Genomic DNA, 24,514 nt, shown 5'->3' with positions numbered 1-24,514 from the left:
TATGAACCAAACCATTGAATGATTGAGCCTGACAAGTACACATCGGGAATGTACTGTAAAAAAACGAGGTTAATCGCTTCGAGTCCCCATGTCCGTATCACACGAAATAGTTTATCCACGTGTCAATCACTGCATGAAGCGACTTTCCGAAATGGTTGACACACAGGAAACGAAGGAACCCCTCCACCTCCCTCGACAAAAAAAATCACACGCGTGACTGCACCCGCTAAAACACAGCCAAAGGGTATTCAAAGCGCAAAGAAGAAGAGAGAAAGAGAGTGTGCATGTATGTGTAGAACAATTGAAATTGAATGGCATGTTCAGGCATAACTACAAAAACTTCCATAGTTCTTTAAATAAAATAACCAATGCCAAAAGAAATCTCTATTGAGAGTAACGAGTCTATTGAAGAGTTTCAACGACAATTTGTTTGCTCGTGCTTGCAAGCCACAACAAAGGGATAGAGAGAGAGAGAGAGAGAGAGAGAGAGAGAGAGAGAGAGAGAAGCGAAAAAACTGCTGCTTCTGTTATCTGATATATGGGTTTTGTTACGATTTATTGCAGACACATTCGCGAGCAAGGTGGCAGCCTGCCAGGACAAGTATGCGGACGCGAGTGTCGGCAACGTGACCGGAAGCAACGCGGTCAATGTCTTCCTGGGGATAGGCGTCGCATGGAGCATCGCTGCCATTTACCACGCTTGTCATGGCAACAGATTTCTTGTTGAACCAGGCAGGTAAGTGTCGAACCCAAATCCAATCAGATAATATCATGATCTTCAAATTATTTATTAAGAATCTGTGAGGATTCAAAAAGCAAAGAAGCATAATAAATTATTTATTATGCGAAAATGATTTATGCTCATTTATAGCGAATGAGCAGCTATAGCAATAGTTGTAACAGAGTTCAAAGCAAAGACGCTATACGGCATACAGTAATAGGGTCGCCATCGTAGCTTGACGCGGAGGCAAATCGAAACTGAATGGATGCATCTATGGTCGTAAGTTTTCCCACAAAGCTACTGTCGACCTCAATAACCGATCTTGTTTACGGGAAACTGTTATACGACGATTTCGTGAGAAGCGGCCATGGCGTATAATTTTTAAAATAGATAACCCCTCTTTTAACTAACGAGCTACTTTTATCGAATTCTGCGTTGAGATCGGGTATATATTACTTTGCTGTGCTTTCGTTTTTCATTTGATATTTTCATTATGCGAATGCTTCTGTTCGAACATCAATATTTGCCATAAATAAAATGATTTTCGGTCGCGCAGCTAATTCATTAATTATTAATTTTCAGTTATTTGTATTATCCGAGTTTTTCATAAACGTCGTTTTAATAATCAATCACTTATTTTCTTTTTTTTTCAATATTACACAATGTAATCAATTTAATTGAGGAGAAAATATAAACAAAAATAAGAACTATAAAAAATGTCATCGTGCAACCTACGATGGTAATATAATAAATGAATGCCCAACTGTCGGCCGCAAATTCGTATCCGCGAAGCATGTAGTTTTTCCACTATATAACAAGCTCACGTGTAACAACACCGATTTATCAATAATGCACCACGCATCCGAGAGGTAGGAGCTACCTTATTATTGAACACTTAAGAGCATCACATATAGCAGCCACAGAAAACCCAGTAAGCTATTTACGCAATAGATCACAAGCTTTCATTTAAGAGTATGCGAACTCGCAAACTAGAAAGCTTTCAGCTACCAGGAATTTCCTGTTTTCATAGTAACGTTAAGTTTCGTATTGTGCAATCATCATCATATCTCAAAAAAAATTATGAGTCACTGACATCCAGTGATTTGCTTGATGCTAAAAAAGAGCGTAAAATTTTGAATTTTCGTATATTTTGAAATATTTTTTATTATATATCTAGGAATGTGAGATTTATAATTCAACAATAAATTCAGTTTATGAATAATCAACATAAACAACAATGTGTAAAAATGGGAATATACCGTTAATAAATCGTTTTGAGGACATAAACCGTTATGTTTTGAAATTATCTGTACAAATCGTTAATTTTGTAACCATCTATGATACTGAAATTGATATTGTCGTATTAAAATTTGATAGAAAAAGAATGAAAATGAATAAAATAAAATAGGCGAAAATACATTTTTATCTTTTGTACATTATAAACTAAGAAGTATGCGAGTAATGAAAACTAATTATCAATCTTAATATTAGACTCGTTAAATTTAGAGAATATTCACGAGTATTTTTATAGAGGCATCAAAAAGAATACGATTACTCATACTAATATAAGATTGGATTCATAATCGCTACTATTGAGTATGTAAAGTTTAGTGTTGTATAACAAGTTCTGCTCATTAAGGGCGCTTGCTTGCCCGAGCCGTCACCGAGGACGCGAGGGCGACACCGATCACACGGACTACGCGCGCGCGCGCGCAAAGAGAGAGAGAAAGAAAGCGCGACGATTTAGGCAATTGTTTGATCACTGGTCACCGAGCTGCATCAACCTGGAATAACCGGTACAAGAAATCGCCGAGTTGAAAAAAAAAAGAATAGAAAAGGACGAGATTGCCAACGTTCGTAATCAAGTAAGCTGACCAGCACATAATCGGAAAAATTCGCGCCCGATCTTCCACCATGATCTCGCGTTATTAGTTCGCGTTAGCTGCGACTCTCTCTCTCTCCACCGCATTTCGGCGTTCGCAACGTAAAATCTCCCGGCTCGATTGATGTAACTTTTGCTTTTGTACCTGACTATTTTTCCACTCCGCTGAATAAAACGTAAAGGTCTACAACATCCGCTCGTGTTCGTCATTTCGTTTTTCCCAGCCCGACTATGCTCCCCGTCGAATCGTAAACTACACATACCCTAAGGAGGTGCCCGCGGATTCGCGCATCCTTTCAGAGACGCCGGCCTACTGCGAGCAACAACGCATGAAGCCACTGCATCTTAACGGAGATCGCAGAGGAGTTAACGGCAGTGTGCACGTAAGATCGACGTGCGTCAAACCATTTCCGCCCTCGAGGGCAAATATTTCGATATTTGTCGGCGTACGCATGTTCTTATGAGAAAAAATCGCAGCTTAACACTCAGTTGCGCGAGAACATATTCGTTTCGTTTACTTCTTGTCTTCTCTCTCGTGCGTTGGTTCAAGTCAATTGCTGCATGTCTATTTATACGCTATACTGTACTTGTTTATAATACGATATGCCGCGTCCATGCTCGTCGCCTTCTACTACTTTGAGTGCCATGTAACGGGGTGTGTGGTTTATATTATGTGATGTGTGGTGTGTCTAATCCTTTGTGTTGTGTTATCGTTGATTATCTTAACGTTTACTTCGAACTAATCTTCGATAGACGTTCTTGGTGAAGATGTCCTGCTGCTCAGTTGGGGACTGCAATCGTTCATCATTCAATAACGGTGATAGATTACGTCATTCATTACGCGTATTATACCACGCTTGCGTAATCTGCCATTGTTCTTCAGCTGGCAAGTTGGTGTTTGGTTTTATGCATGACCAATTCATGTTTTTAGTTGTAAAACTTTGTCCTTGGTCCATACTCTGTTCTTTCATGAACTGGAATCCCATCATGACTGCTCCGCCCATTACTGAAGATGAGAATGTAGCAGGAGAGTATCCTTGTACTACTTCATCGATTCACGAGGCTGCGCCATCTTCAGTCGGCTTAGTCTTGATCACTGATGTTGGTACACCGACGTCTGTCATGATGAACGGGTTTGTCTTCTCTAGTTTGTACGTTTCGATTTTAATTAGGATGTCAGATATTTGTAAGGCGTACTTGTAATAACTTTTCCTATGATTCTTTGTTTAATCTGTATTCTCCTTGGTCCAATAATTCCAAGGTCTCCACATAAGTTGGTGAATCTATGGATTGGAACCGGGTTCTGCTCGTCCTGATATAAAGCCATAACATAGTCACCGGCAAGTTCCAATGATGGCATCTATGTCATGACTTTATGTCATAACCTATGATGATAATATAATAAAAGAACGTCTAATTTTCGGCCGCAAATTTATAACCGCGAAGCCTATGTTTTTTCTACTACATAACAAGCTCGCGTGTAACTCCACCGATTTATAAATAATACGCCACCGGCAACTCCTAATGATGGTATCTATGTCAGGGCTTTATGTCAAAGCGAGCAGAACCCGGTTCCTATCTATAGATTCACCACACCTACTACATTCGTAATATTCTCCAACTTATGTAGAGACCTTGGAATTATTGGACCAAGGGAAGTAGAGATCAAACGAAGAATTATGGAAGGAGGCATTACCGCGAAAACGTTTCACGAGATAAAAGCGAACACTCGCTTCAATCTCAAGTACTTCTTACAAATATCTAACATTCTAATTAAAATCGAAACGTACAAACTAGAGAAGACAAACCCGTTCAATATAACAGATAGTCTTGATCACTGATGTACCAACATCAGTGATCAAGACTAAGCCGACTGAAGATGGCGCAGCCTCGTGAATCGACAAAGAAGTACAAGGATACTCTCCTGCTACATTCTTATCTTCAGTAATGGGCGGAGCAGTCATGATGGGATTCCAGCTCATAAAAACATGAATTAGTCATGCATAAAACCAAACACCAACTTGCCAGCTAAAGAACAATGGCAGATTACGCAAGCGTGGTATGGTACGCGTAATGCACGACGTAATCTATCATCGTTATTGAATGATGAACGATTCCAGTACTAAGCAGCAGGACATCTTCACCAAGAACGTCTGCCGAAGATTAGTTCAAACTAAACGGTAATCTAATCAACGATATTAGACAACAGGAAACACCAACACAAAGGATTGTACACACCACACAATACAAATCACATACCCCGTTACATAGCGCCCAAAGTAGTAGAAGGCGGCGAGCGTGGACGCGGCATAGCGTATTATAAACAAGTCCGGTATAACGTATAAACAGACATGCAGCAATTAACTTGAACCAGCGCGCGAGAGAGAAGGGAAGAAGTAAACAAAACGAATATGATCGCGCACTACTGAGTGCTAAGCTGCGACCTGTTGTCATAATAATATGCGCACACCGATAAATCACATACCCCGTTGTGGTTGTATAATAATATAATTTATATAATCCATCGTAGGCTAAATTTATCTTTTAAATAATTTTTCCCATATATCTTGAAATGAATAAAAGTTCATCGGTTTTTGTGAAAAAATGGGTGCAAGTTTTATTTTTATTAATCAATAAACATTGAGGTATGTAGTCTATTTTAAACAGCATGATTCATTTATGCCCATAAGAATCTCTAATTTGGCACGTAAAAGTTTCAAATAATGTAGTAAATAACAGAAAAATATTTAAAAAAAGAGCGCGCATGGTGCGCTAAATAACACGAGTATTATGACAAATATCTTTTCGGCATTTTATTTAAACTTTGAAAACTCTGAGTCTATCGTTAAAGATGGATTCTAACTGAATAGTGCCTTTCAAACAAACTTCCAACTAAACAGAAAAACAAATTCGTTAGTTTAATTGTTCTCGGCAAGGGCAAAAAAATGGCAGAGCAATATTTGTATTCTGGCAACCACGTCACTTTCATCAGAACTGTAAATAGGACAGATTCACTCGTTGCCTGAATATATCAATAATATCACGTACAAGTACGATAACGTGTGCAAATGACACTCGTGTATTTCATTTGCATATACAGGTGTTATTTTTATAAAGTGCTATAACGATCAAAATCGTCATGTAAATCAATTTCGATTGCGATTATGAACGAATCTTTGAATTTCAAGTACTCATCAAAATCAAAGGTGATTTAAAATATATCAATGAAAATTGAATATACTTGTTTCAATCGCTTGTAATCCTAATTAAAAAAATACGAGTGTAAGATTGTCGGATAGCATTGTTGAGCGAAGCGATGCGTCTCAGAGTCACGGAAATTGAGAGTGAGGGGGAGAGGAAATTTCGTGTCATAAAAGTTAACGAGATAGTCATTTCATTTCTTAATTTCCTGGCTCAACATGGACTGACAAACTTGTCAGCGCAGGCAAACCGGAAATTATTCGTAGGTTAACGAACATACGTGCGAATTCACATTTTTTGTTACTTTTTATCGAGTGATACGCTTTAGGCAAAAATCACGCGTAAAACTAGAAGCCGTAAAAGTAAACTGGCAGGTAAATGCAATCTGCAAGGCACACCTAAACCTATCGTAACGTAACTGATCATACAATAATATTCGCAAAGAAAGCACCTTCGCACCTGCACAATACGGTATTTTACAGTCTTTCTCGTTGCATCCTGGCTCACAAAAAGTCAAGCAAAGAAAAGCACTCACCGACGACGAAGACGACGATGACTGTTCAGAGGAATATCGATTTCCGACTTGTCCGCGGGAGGAGATTTGGCGCCTTTCAATTTTCTCGCTCTTCACAGCGATCTATTGGATGAAAAAGATACGCAACTTCTCCTACTGCTTCTGTCGTAAGAACTCGCTTTTTTCCGCGCAAATCTTCGAAGGCACATCTAGACTTTGACGCGGCGCGGTGCCTCGAGCACTTCAGTCCACGATGCATAAATGTATATTTGCTTCCCCATTCAGACACCAAACTGCGAATGCGTATTCGTATACAAGCGTATAAAGCTGTACTTTGGAGTCGCGTAGTTTTCAACATTGCGCGAGCACGTTCTTGTGCACGCTCTTTTGCACGCGCGGCTAATCGCACGGAAATGAAATTTCAAATAACATTTTACAAATCGCGAGTTTGACACAGTACAGATTATGATACTGCAATGCTTATCAAAATTCATATAAAAATATATGACATTTTTTACGATTTGAATTTCGATTGTTATTTCAATGTTTGTTCTATCTTCGTTAGCTAAATAGAAAACTCATAATCAACGTTATTTGTTCAAATAAAAGAAACTCTGCCAATTGAAACAAACCAATTCAGCAAGTCGGTAGTCTTGCCTGATTTCTACTTGATTAGTAAACTAAGCTGAAATATCATCACACTGCGATCAGCGCTTGCTTATACAGAAATTTGAAAAGATATATCTCTTTAAAACAATAACTTAGTTCTACCGCTTTCCGCAAGATTGTCTTTCATCGGATGTAGCACTTCCATGAGCTCTCTCATTTGTATGAGCTTTGAGTACTGTATGTGTTTTGTTGGCAATTCTGCAATAGCAATTCATATCGTTACGCGTCAAAACTTTGCGTCGCTCTCTCGCGAATGAATCATTGGTAGTTCGCGCGCGCAAATGTGCCGTCACTTTTTTTTTATATACGCACCCGTTTCGTGTATTTATGTTATTTGCCTCACTGCGTGAATTTCACTTCGAGTTTACACAAACAATGTACAAACAATTGCAGAATAACGTATTAGATTTTTCCGCTAAAGCGGATGCTTCCGATAATAAATGCTTTTCGCATTAATTAGGATCAGTATTTTTGTATTTCAAGGTTACTTTATAGTTTATTTTCATGCAATAGTCAATCCGGATTATCTGAGCATGACTGGCATACGACTAATAACGAGATAAAAATAAATAGAAATGAACATTGCAATCTGATAGAGCGTGGGTGGCCGTATTTCGATCCAATCTTATCATTTTGGCGTTGACAAATAACCTGGCCGTAATTTGGTACAACCAGTAATGATTATTAGAGTAATTTGCCAGTATTGGTTCATAATTACAGCTCTGGCAATTCTTTTCGAAGAAAAGAGGAATAAATTATTATAAGAGAGAAAAATAGGATTAAAAGCTTAACTTCATGAAAAATCGCGCGAAGCTGTATATAGTACGTTCAACGAGTTTGCGACAAAACTCGGCCAAGCGGAAGGGTGAACTCCCTTAATCCGACTGGTGAGCATTCCACGCGAATCAACCAAGTTTCGTGCTGTGTCTCTTTCTGTTCTTTTATTTATTTTCCAACTGCGCCGGAAAAGTCGTGACGCAGCTTTTGTTCCGAAAAATCTCTTTTGCTGCAGGGCACGCTACACATGTTACGTCGTCGAAGAATGAGAAGAAAAAAACCTGTAGATGCCGCGTGCGGAATATCATTATTTCTTCGGGATAAACGTTTCGAATTCCACCGCGTAGGCGGGATATTACTTCGTACCGATGTTGTATGGCTGGTGAGCGAGCCCTTATCCATTTTATCATAAGCAATACTTGAGCACTAAATAGTGTAGAGAATCCTCATAATCAAGAATATTCAGACGATGAATTCATAATCTGGCTATATTCGACTTAAAAATTAGTTTCCTTCAGTACAAATATTAAAAGTTATATGTTTGGGTATAATTTACTTCGGGATATTGTTTAAAGTAGTGAAAGTTTACTGTTTCAAATGTATAAAAACTAATACGTTTACGTACAGATAGATGAAGAATACCTACGTAAAAATTAGATTTTAGTATTAGTAATTTTCTTAATTTTTACTATTTCAGTCAATACCAACTTCAGAAAAATATAAAAATCAAGTTTCATAATTGATATTTCTTTTTTCAGTTTGGCATTCTCCGTGACACTATTCTGTTCGGAGGCCTGCCTGGTGATTGTCGTTCTGATGATGAGGCGGTCAAAAGTAGTCGGAGGTGAACTTGGTGGACCCTTCTTCTCGAAATGCATGACTTCATTGTTTCTCTTCTCCCTTTGGGTCTTCTATCTCGTCATGTCGACTCTTGAGGCCTACGGCGTTATCAAAGGATTCTAAACAGATAGAACTACAACTATAGATGCATACATACACATACATACTTACACGAAGAAAATAATACATACATACACATATGTACATATATACATGTATACATGTCGGCGTGTATACAGTGTTAAGGCCTATATACGTTACCGCCAATAACTGTACGAAGATATACATATATACACGATGTATACATGGGATTACCTACATTATTAGTTCGATTTTTTGAATGTACACGCACATGCGACGTGAGAAACGCATGAATATACGATTCGTAGGTGAGTCTCTAATGCAAGCGAATATTGCAATTTATTTATTCATTTACAGTTCTATCAGATTTTTTTTATTACAGACCGATGAAAAAACACTTTCACAAAAGTTGAAATATACAGCGCGGTTTGAGTAGCTATGGTCGAAATACCGAAGAGTAAAATACTATTGATATTATAATTTAGCGAAAATAAGTAAACGTGTATGCATTGAATAAATCATCGAGTGAATGCGAATGTTTCATGCAGGCGTAATGTTTGGTGCGAATCATTTTAAAGTATAAAAGAATTTGCCTTAATGTAGCGAAATACATGCGAAAAAGTCAAAGTGTTACGTGTAATTACAAGTCAAGTTTAATCCATAACCATGATCGCCATGAGCAATGACAAACCTTACATATATCATGGATATTTATTACCATTCAAAGGTTGGAATAATCATAATAATAAAAAAGAATATATATAAAATAGCGACTCACTTGGATGTAAAAGGAAACGATCATTCATGAAAGTGTTACAGATATAATCTATATGTATAATATTTAAGTAGCGCAGATCTGCGTCGCTGTACCTTCCTATCAGAGGTTTGATATATATTAAGCTGTATAATTTTGTATAAAATATATGTGCAACAACAGATTAATTTAATTGATCCGAAACATTAATTCATTGTGAATGCAAGAATAAGACTTTCACACACGCATCTACAAAATTTCATCTGATTCAAAAATATTTTAGCAGTTGAATTATAACTCGAAGTTTCACTCAAATGTTTTTTTTTATTTGTTTTATATTAAAATTCTTTATGATCCAATTATTCTTATCTAATTTGTATGACCAAAAATAATTTTTAAAATTGCATAAATATCTACACCTTCTAATTTTGAATATTTTAATCAATAAAATTGAGTGAAAAACGAATAAGCTTCTAAAAACGATAATAAAATAAACAAATACAAGCTCAGTTGTTATAAAAATTGTAAGCAATTGTAATTGATACTAGTTTTGTGTTCCAAATAGAACGTTGATTCAAAAATTAATGTACATTGAATGATATTCCAAAGAGCTGTGACAAAATATAGTAATGAAGTGGTTTATTCAAACAATATAAATTAAAAGCTATTTTTCATTCGTCAACAAATCTATTTCAACGGTCTAAACGCATACGTGAAAATCGCATACAGTTTTTAACTTTAACTATCTGTCGTTTTATGGATTTTTAATTACTTTTCTTGGACTGTTATTAAATTCGAAGCTTGAAAGCTAGAGGAGTTATTTACATAAACGAAAACAGCAATATATTTTCATTAGTCTTATATTGCCTGCGAAATGCAGTATAGTCCAAAATATATGCTATTTTTTTGTATGTGTTTGACTCAACCTCGTAAAAAAGACAAGCAACTATTATTTTATTTTAGTTTATTGAATTATTTAGATCAACGGTTACAAATAAATTAAATACATATTTCAATTTTTAATGAAAAAAACACTTTTTTGTTTGAAAAAGATTTACTAATCTGAAAATGTTATAAAAACATAAATACACACAAATATAAAAAAATCAATTTGTCTCAATTTCATTTGGATAAAAAGAGCTTACAGCAGTAACTTTCATTCTTCTTATTCCAGCTTAATTTATCATTGTGTACATTTGAAAAAAAATGCGATTTCGTTAGTGTAATATATTTGCCAATTGAAAGCTCATAATTTTATGCAAAAATTTATATACATATATGCAGTGACTACGCCTTTCAAATACTTTTTATAACAAAAAACGTCAAAGTAAATAAAAGTTACTATTCGGTAGATGCAACTTATTAACAAAAATATACCGAGAACCACTCGATAGCAAAGCGTTAAAGTGATAATCCGTAAAAAATAATCGCGGCTATCTAAGGGATTTTCGTTGCTGATCAATGCGAATGGTGGCATCGTGAAAATAGAGAGTATTGTATTAAATTTATAATTTTAGATGTAAAGAATAAAGGGTTTCAGTAGTAAAACAAAATTAGACAAAGTAAATTAAACCAAATTGTTATCACTATATTAACATTCATAATTTCTTTAAAAATTTGGAAAAGCAATTTCAAACAATTAATAATAAAAGTGTGTATCGATAATCCAAAGCCTACCTCAAATCGAATGGCAAGTTGCATCATCGACGAAATTGCCTTGGAAACACGCGATGTCATAATCGTGCATTTTTCTGTTGTTAAACATTATAGAGACACGTTATTCCTTCTAATAAAAAACTGAAAAATATAGATAAGGCAAATAAGTAAGCCTTTGAATTGAGACACCTAAAAAGACGTATTATATTATCTGGATACAATATGTTGATATCGGATATACAATATACAGATATTATACATAAAATTTAGGCCTGAAAATATATATTTAGTCGACAACTTGTACGTATTTAGCGATAATAAGGTATTTCGATAAATTTCACTGTTGACAGTGATGTATCATGAAATAATTATGCTAATACAAACATTTTATACTATTTACTGCAAATTCAATTATATTGTACACTAAATTTACTGAAATTAAAGTAGAAAATAAGTATAAAAGTGATTGTAGGAATATTGAATCACAGTGCATTTTGTAAAACTGCAAAGAAAAACAATTATCAATAAACATCTTTATTATTTCAGAAAAATCTTTCAAGAATGTAAGGTCATCTGGTGTTAAACAGTGAAAATTATAAGTTTTCTTTACTGTGGTGTAAAAACCGTTCTAATAAAGTTATAACGGTAAACTTTTTTTCATCTTAAAGTTCTCGGTAAATCTTCTCATTTTTTTTGTTTTTCAATCTCAAAATCTCAGTTAGGCGCGCTAAAATATCCTCTAAAGCACAGCATTTGATTTTTAGAAAAAAAAAGTGGTTTAACATACTTTTTTGAACGTTGGAGCGAACGAATATTATTTTTAAAGGACTCATTTTGTTTCTTAACATCAGTAGTCTAGATTAAGTGAAGAATTTTTGGAAATAGTCAATGTTACTTTTTTTATGAGAACTTTCACAAATTTCGTTCAAAATTCTTTTTGGATAAATATGCAAAAGGTCTTATAAAAATGGTAAAATTGACTATTTCGAAAGCTCCTTCGCTTAATCTTGAGTACTGATCTGAAAGAATAAAATGAGCCCTTTAAATACTGCAGCGTTCAGAAAATCGTAATAAACCAAACTTTAAAAAAAATAAAGTGTTACATTTAAGAGGGCTTTCTAGAGTCCTTACTTGAGATTTTAGGACCTAAAAGGAAGAAAATAAAATCATTTATCGTGTACTAGATGATAAGAAAATATTCATAATAATAACTTTCATAGAATTTTTTTATCACAACAGTAAAGTTATAATTTTCGCAGTTTAACACCACTCGGTCCCGCTTAAAAGCTGTTCACCAAAAGCTCGAATATATACTATTCTTTTAATAATACTTTCAAAAATGGAGGTCACTAATTATGCCACACAAAAAATAAGTATTGAAATTGAACGCAATAATAAAAGACTACGTGGAGTTTACCAATGAATTTAAATGCTGCTTTTATCGTGTTAATAAAAACTTTTCCAGAACTTTGTGTAGTACATTTATCACAGAGAATGCAAGTTGCAAAATTTGTTTTCAATTCAAAACTCAAATTTTACAATTTATATATATTGATAATTCATAGAATTTTATTAATATTTATCAAAATAAAAGATCAACCAAACTTCTTATGAGATTTGCATCTCTAATCAACTGGAAAAATGAAACATAAATCTTTTGTGCTAGATGATTGGTTAATTACTTCTTGAAAGAGCAAATCAGGTAAATTCCATGAATTTAGCAGAACCAAAATATTGTTTCTCATTTTTCGAAAAAATTTAGCCAGTTTGTTACATATATTTTATACAACATTTTTTACACAATTCTTGTCAAAATTACTGCCTTTTCTGAAATTAACAATGTATAGTAAATGTAGATTTTCATTGAACATTACTATATTAAACATTGTCGAAATATATTTTGTTGCCGTTTTGTTAATTTTTCAGCAATAGTTATATACTTTCAGTATAAAAATGTCAAATGTTATAAAATTAACAATTAAATGATATTGTTATGTATAACTAAATGGATTAATCAAAAATAGAAGCATTCGCAATTTTTCTGCCAATATTTATTAATGTAATTTGCTTGATAATCTTGGGCCTCCATTATATCAATAATATTTGAAGTTTTGAAGATAACAAAATATCTAATCACTTACAAGAATCACGTACGCTACATAGATATTTAATCGCAAAAATTCTCTTCGCGGTACTAGTAACTATACACTAATAAATATAAACTATTTCGACTTGTCAGATAATAGAAATTATAATTTATTAAAAATAACTCCGTACGTGGCTAGCCCTAGTTTTTATTCATGTTCTAGTCGACAATTTAACAAACTATATTCTAACGAGATAATCATTCAATATTTCAAAATAAAATGGAATAATAAAAACAAGTCTTTAAAAAAAGGACCAAAGCCCTGTGAGGCACGTTTATCTTATTAAATTCGTACGATGTAATGGTAAAAACGCGCTAGGACACGTTTAGGTTGATGAGGAACACTAAATCGTAAAGTTTCATAGTTTGCGATTTGATGTAGATCGAGTCGCATTTTATTCATATACACAAAACTTTTCTGGTTATAGTTTAGATACAGTTATCAAGTGAAATTAAATATACAACAATAATAAAATTATTAATGATACGCAAGTTTATAAAACATCAATAATCGCAAAAGTGGAAGATAAAATTGATACCACCGATATTATGTTACGATGATATTGTTGCTGAAGAATGTGAAATAGTTAGTAATGTACGTATTTCCCCATGTAATGTTTATTAAATTTTATTTTTCATTATTCTTTATCATTAGAAGACACGAAAGTAAGATGAAAGCTAATTGCCATCATGTATAATGGTGAACGATATTGTCATTAAATATTACAGATTTAAACGTTAAACATAAGTAATTACAATAATAAAATTGATTATGCATTTAAGAATATCTTTAACTATAACAAAAGATATTAATGATATTAGTATATACAAGTAAATTTTTTTAAATTAATTTTTTAAATGAATTGATGCTGCAATAAAACGATATTTTCTAAAAATTTATTATTTCAAGAGCTCATGAAGTTTATAACTTTTTTCAGAAAACGATTCAGCTTTTATAACTTCACTCTAATTTAAACAAAGAAAATTAAAACTTTAGAAAAATCATTATACATCAAATTTTGTTATACCATGACGTCATTAATACCATTTAATTATACCATTATAACGTTATTATACCATTTAATTTAATTAATACATAGCTATATACATATATATATATATATATATATATATATATATATATATATATATATATATATATAGCTTTTTTAATTCCGCCTCTTACCAAGTTTCGATTGAACTTACATAATATATAAATGACCAATTTACTTAAAAATAGTTTGAATTTGGACCAAATAAAATTTTTGTGTACGTTTAATAGATCATCAAATAAACATTACCTTATAAATGATAAAAAATATTGCATAAATTTTTACTATAGTTGAATAATTAAATATTAAGCTCGAAGCTATTTATATGCGCCGAAAAATTTATAAACAGCTTAATTTATTTGTTCAAAATTTAAGAACTAATACCAAATAAGATGAAATATTATATCGATAAAAATATAAAATTTATATTGGTGTAGAAAAGCTTAATGTTTTCATCGATGACAACAAAATTGAAATAAAAATTAAAATGTATTGAATCATCAAATACACAATTCATGAACAATATCAAAGTTGTCAATTCAATAAATATGTGTTATTAATTATAAATTAAATAACATATAGGGCTAGCCACAATTATTATTTTTATTGTTTTCTTTCTAAATAAATACATTACAAACGGGATGAATGCTAAAGGACACGGTTACCAACTCAATGCTATTTTTAATTGCTTATACTTGAATGATCTATTACTTGTTTACGATAATTAAACTTAAAGAATATATGAACTTATTAATAAAAAATATTATCTAACTTTTTGTTCCATAAATTCAAATCATTGTTGATATAGTAAATCTATTTTAAACTTCAAAAGGTATGTTACAGATATAAGTGCTCGTGTATACTCCAATTGTACAAGAGCATACAAATAAAAAATTGACGTCATAAAGATTAATAATCGCATTCATCATCAATCTAAAATATCTAAAATGAACTTTGATATTTAAAATTGATTCGTGATACTAAATTATAATATGTATAAATGTTCCCTAGGAATATTTCCTAAATATCGTCCAAACAAAAATGAAAACACAATCTTAAATAATTACATAATAAAGAAATAATAAAAGATGCAAATTTATGTATTACATATATTCAATATACAAGTGAATACATTTTCACAAATCTTGTAATAAAAATAAATCACTCTTTCGTAAATAAAACTGCACTAAGAGTGATATAAAAAAATAGCTATGCATGTTTAAATAAAAAAATTAATAAATATGAAACTGCTATGTATACAAAGTTATTATCAGCTAAATTTCTCGTTATCTCCGAAAACATAAACTGATATTATGGTGTATCCCAATAATATGTCATTCGCAAAACGTATGTATTGAAACTGTTGCGCTCGATACCAAACAGTGATTCAAAATACATTTAATTAGTCAAAATTGGTCATATTACTAGAACACAAAATCTTACATTCCTGTGTAGTAGATTGTACTACGTCAGTACAATGGAATGTAAAATCAATTTATTTATTTGGTTATCTTCTCGTATGCCCATTCCCGTCTATATTTTCATAATGTCAATCTTAATAACAATTATTTAATTCATTAGTAATGAAATGTATTTATAAAATGTAAAATTTTATTGTTACAACTATTATAAGATTAATTTATTGTAATATGATAAATATTTACAGTATTTACAAAGTGTTCGTGTACAGTATATGTATCACTTCGACTAATCATTCTAATCCATTAAAATCTTGGATTTTCCACTTGAATTAATGATAATACTCTTCAAATTTTACTTTATTGATATTAATTATAACATGACAAATATTAAATTAAAAATTATTTATATGCAGCCGATTTCAGAAAATTGTACACATAAATTCCTGCAATGAAAAATTCTTTATAAAATTTAATGAAGTACGTTTCTCTAGTAAAGAAATAGCCTATAAATAAACAAATACGATACTAATTACGCGCGGGAATACTTTTTAGTTACTGGCATTACAAAAGACGTTGAATATTGTTACCTATACCATGCATATTTATTAATTTCTCTCTTATAATTTGATTCCTATACATAATTATTATTTCCCTTTCCTATTGCTCCGTCCTTCAGCATTTTCATAAATTTGTTCGTGACGAATGTATCGCTATTTCACCGAAATCTTAATAATTTTTGCAAAATTTATTATACTCACATTTTCGGTATCGTCATGAAAGTGATTTATGTTAACTCCACATTTAAAAGATTTTTAGAGGAGATATTGATGCAATTATTACGAGTAAAATGAAAAAAATTCTCTGCATTATATCCAAGATTCCTATGTCTACATGTATCTATACAAAACTACACTTTCTATATATGAAATGAATCCAAGTTTTTTTACTATTGATACGTAAATTTAAATTGTTACATGCCAATGAGCGCAGACGATTATATAGAACAACGAATCTTATGAATTACAGTATCAGTTGTATAAATAGAACGTGTATTAACGTTAATTTTTTTTTAACAAACTATGAGTAGAATGTTATACGACGATACAAGTTTTGCGTGTCGTGACTGTTTAATGATGATTGTTAGGATATAAATTGTTAAGGTATGTAGATAATTATATATAGATCAATTCATCGTAAACTTATCATACATTAGAAATAAAATCAGCTATTGCTATGAGCCAATGTTCAATATATTAATTAAAATGTTTGTTAAAATTTAACTACTTATTGTTAAAAAAATGAATTACTATAATATCGTAAAATATACTGAAATGAGGAAAAATTTATTTATTTTATTTTTAATGATAGAATTGTTGAATTGTCTAATATTTTTGGTATTCTTATGAATATTCGCGAATTGTTAACAGTACCATCGTAATATCCGCTGCATATACAATTTTAAATTAACAAATAATAAAACCGTCTTTTATTCCATCATAGCTATGCAAGATACTGAAAATTTATACAGATTTCATTTGTTAATGTGTAGAAGTAAACATAATAGATATTAAGACTTTAGAATATCCACATAACACCATCATTTTTTATAAAGTTCTAACTCTGCAGTCATAAATTTGCATCGTAACTATAAATTATTAAACTAGACAAATCAATTTAGATCAGTTTTTATTGAAGAGTCATTTAAATTATTTGTACACTATCCGCGATGTAAGATTTCCTTCGAAAAAATGAATTAGCAAGAGTATTGTTGCAGATCCAAATGCATTTCATCTTCCGTCTACAATAGATAATTGCTATTGTACAAATTACTGATGTTGTTAATTGCGTATTAATGAGTAATTAATGGGTGAAAATATAAATTGAAAAAGTAACCCTAGCTTAAAAAATCGTTTCTTGCCAGCAGCACTGTTGTACTAAAAAATATCTAAAAGTAATATAACACAGTGTAGAACGTTCTTGCTTTTATTAATTGATTAAATTTTTGCTTTACTATTTTTCTTATTAAAAATATCTTTTAAACATAATAAAATGCATATAAGCATGAATGTTATTATGTTTACAAGGATCATTTTATTTTTATGATTAAAATGATTTCAGTATTTATCGTATACTTGGATTATGAATAAGAGAAATAATATTCATTATTGAGAATGTCAATAATTTTAAAGCAAAAAAGTAATCAATAACGAAGCAATCAAATTTTGAAAAACGCAAATCTTAATAAGAATGGAACCGAATAACAAGACCATATGTGTATCATTGATATCATTTGTTTTGTTAGGATTTCCCGATTTTCAATATTCCTAACTGACGAAAAATACTGACCATTTATTTATAAATATATAGTGTAGCTCATTTTTAGTATGGTCTCCAATTTTATGAAGCACTGAATCATGAAAATAAGTTCACACAGTGCACAAACGAACTTGATAAACTATTAGTTGTATGTAAAAATAAAGTAAAAACTCAAGAAGAGAACACTGTTAGAAAATAATATATACGGGAAATCCAACAAACAGATCGTGATAACTGCGTATGTGAGCTTGCAAGCTCAAACTTACTGTAATTGAATGAATATGTAAAGTAAAATAATAAACAATAAATTCCATGTTGTTTAAATACTTGATCAGCAGACTAAATCAGCTTTTCACATCATACATCTAATAGACAAATCTATCAATTTACCTCATAACAAAATTAATATAATGTACAAAGCTATCACAAACAACTATCAAGGATTAACTACAGCAAATGATAAATAAAAATGCTCCTGCCTATGAATTTTCATGATCCTAATAGAGTCAGTGAAATATCAAATGGAAAATTTTTATTTAATATTTTTATTACCAATACGAAGCGGCAATTTTTCACATTTTTTGTGATAAATCAACTTATCAAGTTCGAAGAAGCCCCTTCACAGTCATACTAAAAATTTCAAATGAAAATTTTTAATAGCTCGCAGCTACAAAATTAATTTCGAAACAATCTCTATATGTTCTAGGTATTAGCGGTAACCTACTCGTATATATACATTTTACTTTTCTTAAAAAGTATATGTGGTAGGGGAAAGGAGTTCCTCCATATAATGTATTCTCAATTTGACTAAAAGGGAAAATGTTTGTTTCGGTTATTTTTATTACCTTCATCAACAAATAATAGATTTGCCTCCTCTGTTTTATAAATGATCATTTGTTAACTGAATAAATGTTAAAACCATTATTTAAAAAAATCAGAACAGTCAGTTGAATAAAGAAAAAAGATGGAAACCTGGCGGATTCCAATTACCGCGTCTGGCTAACGCGCAATCTTGCGACGAATTGAATCGGTTAAGCTGGCGATCTGTTATTATTTTTAATCGTCGCGCGTGCACGCGCTGCGTTCGAGATTCACTATCTCGCTCTCTTAGCAAAAATAGAAGATTCGTCTACAAGCGTAGAACGCGAGAGCTTAGTGCGTCTGTGTCTTGGACCAAGTAAGTGCTCAGTTGTGCCGTGGCCTACTCTCCCCGACTTACCTGCCCTCGGGTCCACTTCGCACTTTTTCTTTTTTTTTTTCACACGCGCGACAGGTGAATAAGAAACGCAGAAATAACTCTTTTGTGTTGCATTCTTCTCGTGACCGGGTCGCTACTCTTACTTCGCTTTTCCATTTCCAAAAAGTGCCGTAGTTTCTAGTTTTTTGGTAAAATATAAGTGCTTCTTAATCTTCAAATATTGTCTCTCATCCTAAGTTTTCTTTTGGCAAAAACTGACAGGTATACCACACAGAAAAACTATACAGCACAAGTTTTTCAACAATTTCGTCCACAATTCTTAGTAAATAACAGCGAAGAAAATTTTAAACTTTCACTGACTGAAATTCAATATTGAAATACAAACGCTAATACAAATATAGAATAAGAAAGTATTATTTTAGAATAGATTTTTCGTTCATACTTTTAAAAATAATCTATCTTTTATGAATAACGCAGAGAAAACTATTATATGGTTTTGATTCGTGATTTTGACTATACAAATAAGTATTTCTCAATGATTGTTTAAGTATATATAAAATGAATGTGCGTATTTATAAACATTGCTATTTTTAGTTAACGGTCATCGTTAAAAATAATAGATTGCGTTTCCTTCAAAATATATATATTTTTAAAATTTTGCTTTGAAAATATTTTATGTGTGAAAATAATTAATCAAACGATAACACTAAAACAAACTATCTAAATGGAAAAATATATATTAATAGTTCAACGAACTCTTGAAATATTGACAGTTGAAAAACTAATATTCGTTACTTTTATGAATATGAAAAATTAAAAAATTCATTCATTTTTAGGCTTTCGATAGATGTGTTAAAACAAGAAGGCAAGGTTAAAAGAGGAGGTTTCCTCATTGTCGTTGCTGGGTGCCAAAAAATCTGTATAGTCAAAGTTGCGTGAGCCACTTTGGCGGCGACATTATGTCGCCCCCGATGAGTAAAGTTCCATTACTTCTAAGCGCACTCCTACTACTTTTGCCTTGTATTTCTGCGGGTGTTGTCGACACTACGACTGATATCGCCTCCACGACAGAATATGATTCTAGCGACATAAGCGCAACATACAGTACTGAAATCAATGAAGTCGATGAAGTAGAAATTGAAAAGGAAATTGATGAAAATGATTGGCGCAATAATACACTCATTTATTACATTTGGGTGAGGGCTTTTCGAGACAGTGACGGCGATGGTAATGGTGATTTGCGAGGTGAGAAATGACAGAATCGAACTAATAATATGAGCGAAGTAGATTTTAGGCAATCAACATGGTTTTATTACGAATAAGACAAAATAATGAATTTTCGCAATATTAAATGAGCTTTGTTTAACTTTCAAACACAAATCAAAATATTATTTTTTTAAGTTGATTCCTTTTTACAAATTTTGAATACAGTGTTATTCACAGTCGTCTATTTATAAAACTAAAATAAACTGTAACAAATATACTCAATTACAATATAAACAGATAAACAGTTTGTGTTTGTTTTTACTGTTTGCAAAATGAACATCTCAAAAAATGTAACTGACGATTTTATTTCCGTTGGAAAAATTGGACAACATTTTGCTAAACTTGAATTTCGTTAAAAATAAATTAAGAATTATGAGAAATTTTTATAGATCAACTTTCAAAAAAATTTTCAAATTAAACTATTTTTAATTATAATTTTCTAAAGTAGTATTTCTACTTATTCATTCATTTTTACAAGGCATTATTAACCGTCTCGACTATCTATATGAGCTTGGAATAAAAACCATAAGATTGAGCCCTATTTATACATCTCCAATGATTGATTCTGGATATGATATTCAAAATTTTACTGATGTTAATCCAATGTTTGGAAATATGATTGATTTTGAAGAATTGGTACATAAAGCTCACAACAGAGGTAATTTTTATAAATAAAATTCTGCACCGAGTTTAATTTTCCGTAAAAACTTTTGAAACTAAATGTTGTGATTTTTAAACTAAACAGATTTAAGAATTATTTTGGATATTGTTCCAAATCATTCTAGCGATCAACATGAATGGTTTACATCTTCAGCAGTTACTTGTGCTGAAGACCCTTACGATGACTATTACATTTGGGCTGATGGCATAGTCGAAGATAACAAAGTATTGCCACCAAATAATTGGGTAATTGAAAATTTCCAATTCATTTATATTTATCTTATAATTTATACTTTTCCAAGTTATGGAAATTTTTTAATTTTACAGAAAAATATTCACAGCGATACAGAAGGATCAGCCTGGACATGGCATCCAAAAAGAAGGCAATGGTACTATCACAGACTCCATCAAACTGAACCAGAGCTTAATTTAAGAAATGAGAATGTTATTCAAGAATTTTTGGTACTATGGCTTGAATATTTGTATACATATTTGAAGTATAAATAGCTTTTAAAATGCACTGAGTAAAATAAAATGTTAATATAAATAATCTGATTCTAATCAATTTTTAGGATATCTTTGATTTCTGGCTAGAAAAAGGAGTTGATGGATTTTCTATTAGTGGTATATCTTACTTTTTGGAGGATGAAAGTTTACGTGATGAAATAGAAGATGACGATAATGATAATGATGAAGATAATCACAATACCTCTTGTTGCATGGGTATATCAGAGACTGCTGAAATACTATTTAAATTTCGAGATCATATTGATCAATGGGTTCAGGATAATAATGCAGAACCAAAGTAATATTTTCATATAATAAACAAATTTATTATGTTGTTACTTTATTCCAAGCGGCTTGCAATATTAGTTAATATCGGTGGTTGTTGAGTAATCAAAATAATCTTTCCCTTTTGGATTCATTTGAGACAGTGTTTTTTTAACAAAATCTTGTCAACGTTTCGGTGATGTCTATCACTGCTTTCAAGGTTACCGTTGGAACAAACAAACATGTCCATTAATGCACATTAGTATAAGTCATTTGTAATTTAATGCACATGTTTGTTTCAAAGATAGCCTTGAAAATAATAATAGACAACGTCACCGAAACGTTGGAAAAATTTTGTTAAATAAACACTGACTCGAAAGGATTCAAAGGGGAAAGATAATTTCGATTTCCCAACAACCTTCTTTATTACTTAAACAAATTTGTTTAATATGTAATACGTTTTTGTATTTCTTTATAGATTATTACTTGGTGAAGTGGATGAGTCTGATGATAACATAATCAATTATTACGGAAATCAGACACATTTAGGAATCACACCACTAAACACCGTTTTGATTACGAAACTGAATAAGACAAGTGATGCTAAAGACATTAAAGAAGTTATAGAAGATTGGATGGAGCGTATTCCCGAAGGGGCTAAAACAAATTGGATTGTGAGTAAATTATATTTATTATAAAATTTTTAATAATGTAACATGCAAAAATAGCTTCTTAATGGACGAAATTTATTCACGTGTCATTCAGCTTTCTGATCAAGACCATTCAAGAGCGACATCGAGACTCGATTTAGAACTTATTGATGGTCTCAATATGCTTGCTTTACTGTTACCTGGCCAAGCAATTACCTATTATGGTGAAGAAATAGGAATGGTGAGTGGGAACATATCACGAGAAGACTCAATCGATCTAACAGCTCTAGAAATACTAGAAGATTCTGAAGAATTATCAAGAGATTCATACAGGACACCTATGCAATGGGATTCGTCAACCTCAGCCGGATTTTCTTACAATGAAAGCACATTCCTACCAGTTAATCCTGATTATATTGAAATTAATGTCGATAAACAGTTAAACGACGTAAATAGTGACTTAGAGGCCTATAAAAAACTGGCTGTACTTAGGCAAGGTCCAATATTTACAGAAGGAGACTATCAATTGGATGTTGTAAACGAGGACAACGTTCTTCTTTTAAAGAGGTATTTTATAAATTTTTTATTACTCAGTAATCTGATGAGTGCTAATCAAAAATTATATTCTAGAACCATAGGAAATGATTCTTGCATTGCTATTATAAACTTTGGATCATCGAAAGAAATAGTCAATTTAACAGCTTTGTATCCTGATTTAGAAAAAGATTTGCAAGTTATGCTTGACTCCAGTAATGCAGATGTAGAGATGTAAGATTATTTTAACTAGTTTTTCACTTACATTTTTGAAAATAATTATTGTCATTATTTTCTTTGCAGAGAAAATGATCAAGATGATGATGACGACATAGAAAATGACTCTTTTATACTAAATGCTAATGCAGCAGCTGTTCTCTGTGATAAAGAAGATTTTGAAGAATTTATCGATGATATAAATTCAAGTGAAATTGAATCTGCAAGTACGACGACAACGGAAGAACCTAGTTTGGTCATTCCAGTTACCACAACTGAAGCCTCTACTCCAAGTTCAGCCTACACCAAAAAAGCATTTCAGTTTGTGATTAATCTCCTCCTTTTGTCTGTTCTAAGAATACTTTAAAATTTATCCATCTTGTAAAATTTTTACAAAATTTTGTATTATTAAAGTGTTTTTTATTAAAAATAACTTTATATCTTATTCATTATAATCACCTACTTTTGACAGATTATCATGGCTATTTATTTATTCAACTTAACGCTATTTGATTTGAGCTACGGATCTTGACAGTTTACGAAATATAACGATTTTACCTATATTCATGTCAGTTTGTCATAGATGATTCATTCCATAAAATAACAAACAAAAGGATTTCTAATTGTTATTATCATTTTATAATATGTATATGATACAAAAAAAATACTAAGCCAATTAAAATTACAAAAGAAATTTCACCGATAAAACTGCATATAGCTCAGTAAGAAATGTGTTGAAAACAATAAATTTGTATCACAAAAAGATTTGATTTGCGATAATAATAAAGATATGATAAAGATTGTTGATAGTTGCTGTCGTATGGAATTTTATATGTATCATGAAGACCATTTGTTATCTTGTTCAAATATCCGCTGCCTGTCAGTTTAAATTTATCTTTCGTAAGGAGTGCTTGGATATTTTGTACTTGTATCGAAAGAAAAGTTTTCTAAATACAACATCCTTTATTAGTTAATAGACCTAAGTTAGAATTCCTAGTGTTGTTTCTTTACTAATTCCAGTTTGGCAAACAGTTCCGAGACAAAGTTTGCAAAACAAGTGCACTTACATAAGCTTAAAAAGAAACGGCCTTTATTAAATAGCAAGAGATATAGGAATGTAACAAAAATGGCACCAACGGAAAACACTTATCTTCTTGTAGACCTGAAGTGCAATGGCGAGATTACCCAA

General features: G+C 31.6%; 2 protein-coding genes across 6 annotated transcripts in view; both read left to right on the top strand.

Moving 5' to 3' along the window:
- The window catches only part of LOC131663524 (sodium/calcium exchanger 1), a 109,444-nt gene extending 95,274 nt beyond the window's left edge, over positions 1–14,170 (top strand). For 2 of the 3 annotated variants that reach the window (XM_058933980.1, XM_058933979.1), the window contains exons 7-9: positions 565–736; positions 8,523–8,993; positions 9,068–14,170. In XM_058933980.1, the coding sequence (XP_058789963.1) occupies positions 565–736; positions 8,523–8,727 (377 nt within the window). In that variant the 3' untranslated portion in view covers positions 8,728–8,993; positions 9,068–14,170. Of the gene's footprint in view, positions 1–564; positions 737–871; positions 924–8,522; positions 8,994–9,067 lie in introns of those variants that run through there. The other variant, XM_058933981.1, reaches the window with a different exon arrangement.
- Positions 14,171–19,108: 4,938 nt separating this feature from the next.
- LOC131663519 (maltase A3-like) lies at positions 19,109–23,750 on the top strand. 3 transcript variants are annotated; one of them, XM_058933972.1, is made up of 10 exons: positions 19,109–19,207; positions 20,065–20,473; positions 20,973–21,152; positions 21,240–21,400; positions 21,482–21,616; positions 21,727–21,959; positions 22,404–22,599; positions 22,691–23,142; positions 23,206–23,343; positions 23,413–23,750. In XM_058933972.1, the coding sequence occupies exons 2-10, from the start codon at positions 20,188–20,190 to the stop codon at positions 23,690–23,692; spliced, it is 2,061 nt and encodes a 686-aa protein (XP_058789955.1). In that variant the 5' UTR covers positions 19,109–19,207; positions 20,065–20,187; the 3' UTR covers positions 23,693–23,750. The 3 variants fall into 3 exon arrangements, with proteins under 3 accessions (XP_058789955.1, XP_058789954.1, XP_058789956.1); XM_058933971.1 differs by lacking the exon at positions 19,109–19,207 and adding an exon at positions 19,214–19,489; XM_058933973.1 differs by lacking the exon at positions 19,109–19,207 and adding an exon at positions 19,225–19,303.
- Positions 23,751–24,514: the final 764 nt, after the last annotated feature.

This window comes from Phymastichus coffea, unplaced genomic scaffold, assembly GCF_024137745.1.
Source record: "Phymastichus coffea isolate CEN01 unplaced genomic scaffold, Cenicafe_Pcof_1.1 PCOF00036, whole genome shotgun sequence".
Taxonomy (NCBI): Eukaryota; Metazoa; Arthropoda; class Insecta; order Hymenoptera; family Eulophidae; genus Phymastichus; species Phymastichus coffea.
This window is presented reverse-complemented; position numbering and strand designations above follow the sequence as displayed.